General features: G+C 48.3%; 1 protein-coding gene across 1 annotated transcript in view; it reads right to left on the bottom strand.

Annotated features, from left to right (window-relative positions):
• Window positions 1-80, bottom strand: part of LOC119322946 (cyclin-dependent kinase A-2) — a 3,635-nt gene extending 3,555 nt beyond the window's left edge. The window contains exon 1 of the mRNA XM_037596491.1: window positions 24-80. Coding sequence (XP_037452388.1) covers window positions 24-32 — 9 coding nt within the window. The 5' untranslated portion in view covers window positions 33-80. The remainder of the gene's footprint in view (window positions 1-23) is intronic.
• Between the last annotated feature and the right edge of the window lie 10,169 nt (window positions 81-10,249).

Genomic DNA, 10,249 nt, shown 5'->3' with positions numbered 1-10,249 from the left:
TCGGACGGTCCGGGCGGGCTCACCTGGTCCATGGCGCGGCGATCCGTGCGGCGCGGGGCGGATCGGAGCGGGGCGGCGGCCGCGGATCGGCGGCGGCGGCGGGGAGGAGTGGGGTGGGGGTGGGGGGAGGGAGGGCAGTGTGTGGTGGTGGATTTGGGAGTTGGGTTGGGTTTGTGGTGGTGTGTGGCGTCGTCCGCTGTCAGAAATTAAATCGCTCGCGCGTTCGTTCGTGATACCCTCTGGCCTGCCAGGTCAGCCGTGGGTTCTCTCATGGACCGCCCGTGCACGCAGTGAATTCTGGGGTTTGGCATCTTGGTTGTTGCACATCATGCGATTCTATCACTAAGGTTTGGTTATCACGTTTGAGTTTGTGGTACATTCCACTGATTTTTAAAGTTGGTTTTTTAGTGTTTGTTCATGAGTTCATTGTTTCATACTGTAGTATATAAACACATTGGTTTGTTGATGACAGTTTGGTGAAAAAATTGTTCCGCGCACTGCTAGGCCTGTGAAGTAGAAAAACAATGCGACGTCTGGACAGAACCTCCCTCTGCACAAATAGATTTTGGGTATTTTCTACTCCATCATTGTGCTTGATGTTTATTGATTGCACTACATGAAAGATTGTGAGAATCTTTTGTTTCGTAGTGAGTTACTCCCTTGCACCTATATTTAGCCTTTCAAGCCATTTTCACGTGGCAGACGTGTTTGGCTACATCAGAGTATCTGATGAAAACCAAGTTACCCTGAAAACTTTGTGAAAAAACAAGTTAAAGCTACATAAATCATAAAGGTCAACGCTATGCTAATGGCGCCCCTTGCACCACAGGGCAATCCTGACCGTTGGATTGATACATTCAGATGTGGATCGTAGAAAATCTCGTTTCTAGTGATTGTCATATGTTCATTAGGTTTTCTGGCCGGCATTGTAACACCTGCTTGGATAGCTGAAAATTCCAGCCTGGAAGCATCATAGGGCCCGTTTTGCCTCTCCGGTTGCGACTTGAATGTCTGAGTGGGCACCAACTTCGCGGGTACTCCTTCATGTGACCAACTCCACCATGGGAGCGTCTAGTGAGCGGCCGGCTGCCCACTAGCGCGATGGAGCGGCCAGCCATACATGCGCGAGCGGCTGGCCTAAAATAGACATGCATGTGTGTAATTTTTGTCCGCTAGCGCATGTATCTTTTAGTATTTAATACATTCACACCGGTCACAATCAGTTGGAAAAAACAGATCACATATGCATTTGTTTCGGTTTTCAAATTTTCAAAAAGCTATATCTTCCAAACCGCGCGTCGGAATTAAGATCCGTTTTCACCGCTGGAATCCTCGCGACGTGCTCTTCAAAACTATATCCCGCATGGGGATGTTTCGACGAACTAGTCTTCCTGCCAACTAAACATCAATGTGTGTGCAACTAGACTAGATTGCCGCGCCAACTGAGCATATGTGTGTGTGCCAAAAAAGTCCTGCCAACTAAACATCAATGTGTGTGCAACTAGACTAGATTGCCGCGCCAACTGAGCATATGTGTGTGTGCCAAAAAAGTCCTGCCAACTAAACATCAATGTGTGTGCAACTAGACTAGATTGCCGCGCCAACTGAGCTTATGTGTGTGCCAAAAAAGTCCTGTCAACTAAACATCAATGTGTGTGCAACTAGACTAAATTGCCACGCCAACTGAGCATATGTGTGTGCAACTAGTGTCCTGCCAACTAAACATCAGTGTGTGTGCAACTAGACTAAATTATAAGCCAACTAAGCATATGCGTGTGCAATTAGTTTTCCTGCCAACTAAACATCAATGTGTGTGCAACTAGACTACATTACAAGCCAACTAAATATCAATGTATGTGCAACTAGACTACATTACAAGCCAACTAAATATCAATGTGTGTGCGACTAGACTACATTACAAGAGGAGGTTGCACATCGACTTTCGTTGAGGCAATAGACTAGTCGCACATCAAAAGTTGTCGTGGTTGCTAGGTTGTAACCTCATACGAAGGCGCAGCTCCAAACATTAGTTTTGGAAAAAAATTGCACGATGTAGTACTAAAGTTGCACAATGCAGTATTTTAATTGCACCATATAGCACCAAAATTGGCATCAAAAAAATTTCATCGAAACATATCCATGCGGGATCTAGTTTCGAAGATCTCGCCGCGATGAATCCAACGGTGAAAACGGATCTGAATTCCGACATGTCGTTTAAAAGATATGACTTTTTAAAAATTTAAGACGCTAAAATAAATGTGCGTGAATCTGTTGTCAGACTAGTCTGTACGCATCTAATGCTAACAATAATATCCACTAGCTGACAAAAAAATCACACATGAGAGACCGGCCGCCCGTTTCTGTTAGTTGGTGGCCGGCCGCTTTTTAGATTTTAGGCTCCACCATATACACCTTCCGTGCAAGGGTGGCGATGACTGCGGCTCCAAGGCATTGGTACTTAGGAGGACAAAACTCAAAACGGCTTCGATAGGGGAGCGGCGACAGCGACGCAAACGGTTGTTCGTTCTGGCAGCAGCAGTGGTCGTTCGGTTGTCTCGAAATCACGGTGTAAATTTTTATCATGTTTTAGATGTTGTTTACGTCCGATGAATTTTTATAATACATCCAAACAATTTTTTTTGCATATGGCACGCCGAGTCCACGGAAGCTCTCAAGCGTGAGGGGAGCGAAAAATGGGAGCGCTAATTGCCGCTTTCTGTTTTCGGGCGAGGCTAAAAGAGCGGGAAGGACGCCCATTGACGCTAAACTAATCGCGGGGTCGGCTGGGCCACCCTCTGCGCATGCGTGCGTGCGTGCGTTCGCCTGGTCCACGTGCGCCGCGACGCCCCGCACCGTGCGACCCTGGTCAGGTCCACGAGGACCCGGCGTTGCGTGGTGCGCCGGTTACGTTTGACCCCGTCCGCTGTCAAGCGGCGCGTGGGGGTGCCGTCACGGGGCGTTTTCGGGCCCGTTTGGCGCCACCAGAGACAGGCGGGGGCGGGTGACGACGGGATTGGATTGGGTTGGATCCACTTCCCGCGGAGTCAAACGGCACCGCCCGCGCGCTTCAGTTCATCGGCGTTTGGCCCCGGCCGCTTTCGACGATTCGGTGGAGAGCAGAGCGCGCGAGGAGGCGGACCGTGCATGGCATCGCGTTGCGGCCGAATTTTGTGTTTTGACCCTTTTTGGAAACAAAATCGGAATCTGATCCCAGTTCGGAAAAATTTCGGGATCTGACCCTTTTGCCTACCACCAGAGGGCCTGACGGTAGGATTGCGTGCCCTACCGCCGTAGCCTACGGCGGTAGGCACTTTGACGGCGACTGATGGCCGTTGGCAGCCGCTAACGTGGAAAGGGGCCTACCGCCATCTCATACGGTGGTAGGTTACTGGAGCCTACCGCCATACCCTCTAGCGGTAGGGTCCTGTGTTCTGGATAAGGTGGGGAGGGGCTGGATATTCCCCCCCCCCTCCTCAACCACTCATTCAGCCCACATCACCTCTCCACCGAGCTCAACTCTCCCCCCCCTCTTTCTTTGAAGCACAAGAGCCTCCCAAATCTCTCTCATTTGTTTGAGATTTCTCCGGTGGATTCTTACCATTTTCATCACTCAAGGTGGCTCTCTCATTTCCCCTTATTTTGATTGGTTGATATCTTTGTTTACTTTGCATTTGCTCATTTGATTGCAAACCCTAGCTCATCATTTTGGTGTGGTCAAATCAATTACTATGATCCATTTAGGTTTATGTTTGTGATTTCCTTATGTATGATGTGCTTAGAATTGCTTGTAGAAAAGTTTGTGTGCCTAGATCTAGTGCTAATCTTAATGTACATAATGGGGATTAGGTTATGCTTAAGAAAGCAATTAAAGCTAACTTACTTTAATAGCAACTTTTTGAATTGTAGGATGGCACCGTTCGTTTTCTTTGAAACTTCTGTTGAGGCGGCGGCGAACCGTGAACGCGAATTGATTGAGGAAAAGATGAACTTGTGGATCGAAGCCATTGATGCGTTGAATGCGGAGTGTAGGGCCTTTTCATATAATTATTTCAATAAAGACCGTTCCGAAAATTTTAACAAAAAAGGAGAGGCTGATGAAGAAGCTCAAGACGGCGGAAAAAAATTGTAGGCGTGATCTTGCAATGCAAATTACATTATGTGCGACAACGGCAGAATATGCTGAGATAGACATGGGCAATCATGGCCAGGTCATTGATTGGTTAGTTCGCCAACCATTCTCGTCGGATGAGAACCGTGCATCTCGTTGGGCATGGGTCAAAGAAAGAAATGTTGTTATTTGTTGCAACCCGGGACCGTACACCGCATAGTATTGCATGAGGCTATGTAATCTTTGTCATTTGGACTGTAATGACATGTACCCTATGCTTGGTCGTCGTTTGAACTAGTATGACTTGTACCCTTAACATTTGAACTCATTAAGAACTTGGTGTTGTATGTCATATCAAGTAACCGAGTGTTGTACTCTACTTAATTTATTTTATTTTTTTTATTTATGTCATCTTAAACCCGTATATTCATGCAGGATGGACAGCCGATCCATGACTATGAACATAGCGTGTGAGAAGATCATGGCGGAGCGACACCGTTGCTTGAAGAAGGAATGTGAAGCATGGTTGAAGAGTTGTGATGAGGCAAATGCGGTCATGAAGGATTTCAGCAAGTATCACTTTATCGAGGAACCTTCTGATGCTAAGGAGAAAAAAGCATTCCGAAAGCTTGTGAAGGAGAAAGAGAGGATGCTTGATCAGCTGCAAGACCAGGAATATGCTTGCAGACACGCTTTAGCAGTTGAGATTGCGTTCACTGCAAGCAAAGAAGAATTCCGTGAGATGGATTTGAGGAAACCCGGGCAGGTCATAGGATGGGCAATCAAACAAGACGTGTCAGAGAATCCCGCTCGCCGTGCTGCATGGGCTTGGTTCCGTGAAACGAATGGTGTGTTGGGTCATTGGGTAGGATCCACAGACTTTCAACTGAAGCGTAATCAAGAGCGTGACGATCAAATTGAACGTCTGATAAGTATGAGAGATATGTTACCTGTTTAGAAAATGTGCCGTTGAGCATGAGTTATTAGTTTCAAACGATGTCATCCGAACCGGGTCATGTTTTAATAAGTTTGAACATTTGTTATTCGTGAATGTAATGAACTATGTTGAGTTGAGTTATGTATGTGCTTGTGAGATGATCATTCTAATATTTGATAGAATTGGGTATATTATGCTAACATTCGACACATATGGGGCAAAACAGGGGAGAGGAGGGACCAGACCCTACCGCCACAGGCCATAACCAGGGCGCTGGCGTTTCTCGTCACAGAAACTTTGCCCCCCCTCCGCCATGGCACCTGGCGGTAGGGTCCAGCACCCTGCCGCCATGGCCTGTGGCGGTAGGGCCTGGTCCTACCGCCAGAGGTTTTGGTTTCTTCGTCACAGAAACTTTGGCCCCCCTACCGCCATGCAGCCTGGCGGTAGGGTCCAGCAACCTACCGCCATGGCCTGTGGCGGTAGGGTTCTAACTCCGAAAACAGAGCACTCTGTTCTGTTATATCCCACTTTTCTTCACAGCACAATAGTTTTTCAATAAGAATCATGACAAATCCCAGAATACACTAACAAACTAAATTCATTAACAACACATTGCAAACATCTTCACACCAAATTCAATACAAATGGCAAATTCATTCACGACAAGTTGACGACACATGGCTTTTTGCCTTAGTACTACATAGTTCATGATAAATTTGGCATGGCTTCATCCGGTTACATGACGAGTCCACCGAAGGCGAAGGCTTTACTGAGTCATACGGGGCCATTTCCCCTTCCTGTCACGTGCCTTATCCTCCTCTTGTGCCTTGCGAGCTCTTGCAAGCTTTCTTGCCCTCTCCTCCTCACGAGCAAGCTTCGCTTGGCGTGCCCTCTCCTCCTCGCGTTGCCTACGCTCCATCCTCTCTTTTTGACGACGCTCTTCCTCCAAGCCTCTTTGAAACCTTTCTTCGAACAGCTGTTGGCGCCTAAAACAATCTTCTAATTGGTCCTTTTGGATATCTTTTGGCACTTCATGATCTATCCAGCTGAAGTACTTGTATAGAGGAGGCGGTGACTGCATATAAAACGGATGTTAGTGATGACACACATTTGAGAGTAACATGTTACTTCTCTAGCATACCGGTGGAAGGTCATAGGCGTTAGTTGGAAGCGCACCATTGTAAGCATAATTGGGGCAAACAAAATATCTCCTTCCTTCGGTCCATGACTTTTTTCGGTCGGTGGACTCCTTCACCTTGCAAACATCTCCACACCAAGATGGCGGAATCTTCACATCCTTGTCCTTCACCTTGTCCAAAGATGCGTCCTTCCACTTGTGTGGCATGTCTTCATGGTGAGCACACGGTGGCCTTGTCATGGAACCGGATGAAGCCATGCCCTACAACAAATAAAGATGTTAAGTCCCTAACACCCCTAACCCTAACCCTAACACCAACCCCTAACATAACCACAACCCTAGCCATAAATGCATCATAAATGCACACAACAACATCAACACCTAGGGTTTGCAATAAATTGACCAAATCAACACAAAACAAAGATCTCAACCAATCAAAAGAAGGGGGAATGAGGGAGGTACCTTGGGTGATGAAAATGCTCCGGATCCACTAATGAAATCCCAAGCAAATGGAGTGGATCTAGGGGGGTTTGTGAGGGAGAGAGAGGGGGAAGAGGAGCTGAGCACGGGGAAGAAGATGAGTGTGGAAGAAGAGTGGTGGTGGGGCCCACAAACCAGCCCCTCCCCACCTTATCCAGAACACAGGACCCTACCGCCAGAGGGTATGGTGGTAGGCTCCAGTAACCTACCGCCGTAGGGGATGGCGGTAGGCCCCTTTCCACATCAGCGGCTGCCAACGGCCGTCAGTTGCCGTCAAAGTGCCTACCGCCGTAGGCTATGGCGGTAGGACACGCAATCCTACCGCCAGGCCCTCTGGCGGTAGGCAAAAGGGTTAGATCCCGAATTTTTTCCGAACTGGGGTCAGATCTCGATTTTGTTTCCAAAAAGGGTCAAAACACGAAATTTGGCCTCGCGTTGCTGTGAAATGAGAGTCACGCTCACGCATATCATGCGCATGCTGCGGCCCATGATCACGATATAACATGGTTCATGGATGAGCGGCCTTCATGTGGACGACACTTCGCTCCTGCAGAAGCTCGGCGGGGCGTATTCCGGCGACGCGGAAACGGATCCGCCGTGACTGCAGGTTTCTTTTTTTCCGGCAGGGTTCTACGCATGGCGATTGGCAAGAGAATGCCTTGTACTCTTTTTTTTGCAAGAAAACTTCCGATCTATTCTTCTTCAATTATGGCAGTACAACGAACACCAGAAATAATAAAAATTACATCCAGATCCGTAGATCACCTAGCGACGACTACAAGCACTGAAGCGAGCCGAAGGCGCGCCGCCGTCATCGCCGCTCCCTCGTCGGAGTCGGGCACAACTTGTTGTAGTAGACAGTCGGAAAGTCGTCGTGCTAAGGCCCCATAGGACCAGCGCACCAGAACAGCAACCGTCGCCGATGAAGAATAACGTAGATCGAAAGGATCCAACCCGAAGGCACGCGAACATAGACGAACAACAACCAGATCCGAGCAAATCCATCGAGGATAGATCCGCCGGAGACACACCTCCACACACCTACCAACGATGCTAGACGCACCATCGGAACGGGGGCTAGGCGGGGAGACCTTTATTCCATCTTCAGGGAGCCGCCGTCGTCTCGTCTTCCTGAGCAGGACACAAACCCTAACAAAACTTGAAGAAAGAACTAACAACGAAGCCCTCCCGCCGGTCCTTTCCAAGATCCACCGTGCCCCCATGTCCCTAAGGCCACTGGAGACGAGGCGGACCTGCGGCGGCGCCGGCGAGAGGCACAAACCCTAGATTTGTTTTGGAGGAGGAGGAGGAGGCGGTTGGGGTGCGTCGCCAAAAGCGTAGAATGCCTTGTACTCCCTCCGTCGCAAAATTCTTGTCTTAAATTTGCCTAAATACTGATGTATCTAATACTAAAAAGTGACTTGATATATCCGTATTTAAACAAAACTAAAATCTAAGACAGGAATTTTGGGACGGGGGAGTATTTGGCTAGCCAAATATTGGTAATACCAAGACTTGGTAAATATTGACAATTTTATATGAGATAGGGAAGACAACTTGGTAACCAACCAATTAGTAGCCCATATTTGGCACAATGCACCAAACCAATTATCCGAGTGTCTTGAGCGGATGAAAATACTGCCTTTTCACCTTAAACGCACGTATTAGCATGGTTTGACCCATCTGAAGAAAATAATTCGGATTTGACTTTTTTTTATCATGCCAACATCCCTAGCGTTTTGTGTTGTCACGGGAAACGCCACGGTCTATGGGGACCTGGATTTTTTTTTGGCTGCTTGGCATTGGTGTCCATGTCTGGAATGAAACACCATGGATCACGGCATTTGGGCCAGGGAAAAACGCCATGAGCCACGGTGTATGGCCCAGGAGGATGAACCATACACCATGGTTTTATTCGTTGCAACACTGACGCAAGGGATGTTAGTATGATGCCTCCGGTCTGGCCTGCCAGGCCAGCCATAGGTTTTCTCATCGACCATATTTTGCCGTGCTTGAAATAAATTATGGGTTTTGGCGTCTTGGTTGTACGTTATGTGATTCTGTCACCAAGTTTTGGTGATCACAATTGAGTTTGTGGTACATTACACTGCTCTTTTTAGTTAGTTTTCTAGCGTTTGTTCATAAGTTAATTGGGTTATATAAACATACTGACCCGCAAAAAAAATGAACATACTGGTTTGTTGATAACGGTTTAGTGCAAAAAGATCACGCCCCGTTAGGCCCCATGAAGCGAAAAAACAGTGACCACCTGATGCACAATAGAATTTGGGTGGTTCTAGCCCGTCAATGTGCTCGATGCTTATTAACTGCACTACATGAAAGATTATGAAGATCGTTGGCTTCGTAGCGGTTTACTCCTTTTCACCTATGTTTAGCCTTCCTATTTTCACGTGGCGGGCCTGTTTGGTTGTGAGCGAATGTCCGGTGGGAACCAAGTTGCCATGAGAAGTACTCCGTGGAATACCTCTTCTCGCGCACGTGGAATCTTGATTCTCTCGAGTTATACATTACATTCAGGTTGGGATCATCATAATATTTTTTCTAGTGATTGTCATAAGTTTGTTGGGTTATCTAGCGGGCCTTTTAACATCTGCTTGCATCATCGGAAAATTCAACCCAAAAGCATTGTAGGGCCAATTTTTGCATCTCTAGTTGCAACTCGAAGGTCTTGCTGACCACCAGATCCACCAAGTACCCCTTCATCTAACTGGCTCTAGCATTTACGCCCCGGTCCAACCTGGAGAGGCAATGCGCGCCGTCACGGGCTACAATGATGCATATGTCGATCAACTGCCGTTTCATGTAGTACTAGACATTTCTCTCCAGTTTAGCATGTATATACAGTCAATAACACGCCGAAAGTTTCCCTGGCATCGAAATGAAACACGAATGCACATCGCGCAAATTCAGCAAAAGAGAAACTATAAGTTGCTAAAAAAAATAGCAAGAAAACTCGCTTTCATATGTTACGCATAAAAAAAACTCGCTTTCATATCTGCACATGGACACGATCTAATCCTGGATAGCCCACGGATGTTCATCGTGGGCAGTGGTACGCCGAGTCCACGGAAACTCCAACTCTGGAGCGCGGGGAAACAGAGCGTCAACTAATTGCAGGCGTTTGCCGCTCTCTCTTTTCGGCGCTAATCTGAGCGGGAATGAAGGACGCCCATTGACGCTAACTAATCGCGCGGTCAGCGGCGGGGCCACCAGCACCCTGACTCGCCCCGCCTGCGCGTACGCCTGGTCCACGTGCGCCGCGTCGACCCGCATCGCGCGTCCCTGGTCAGGTCCACGAGGACCCGACGTTGCGTGGTGCGCCCGGTCCGCTGTCAACGGTGCCGTCACGGGGCTGTTTTCGGGCCCGTTCGGCGCCACGAGCGAGAGAGAGGGGCGGGTGACGACGGGATTGGATCCCCTTCCCGCGGAGTGGTACTAGTCAAACGGGCGTTTGGCCCGGCGGCTTTTATGATTCGGTGGAGAGCGGCATTGCGCTGCTGTGAAACGATACGAGGAAAAGTCACGCATGTCCTGCGTGTGCTGTAATAAGCCGTGATCACCCCGT

This window comes from Triticum dicoccoides, chromosome 6B (genome assembly GCF_002162155.2).
Source record: "Triticum dicoccoides isolate Atlit2015 ecotype Zavitan chromosome 6B, WEW_v2.0, whole genome shotgun sequence".
In the NCBI taxonomy this organism is placed as follows: domain Eukaryota; kingdom Viridiplantae; phylum Streptophyta; class Magnoliopsida; order Poales; family Poaceae; genus Triticum; species Triticum dicoccoides.
Note: the sequence above shows the minus strand (reverse complement) of the source record. Positions and strands in the feature narration are given on the sequence as shown.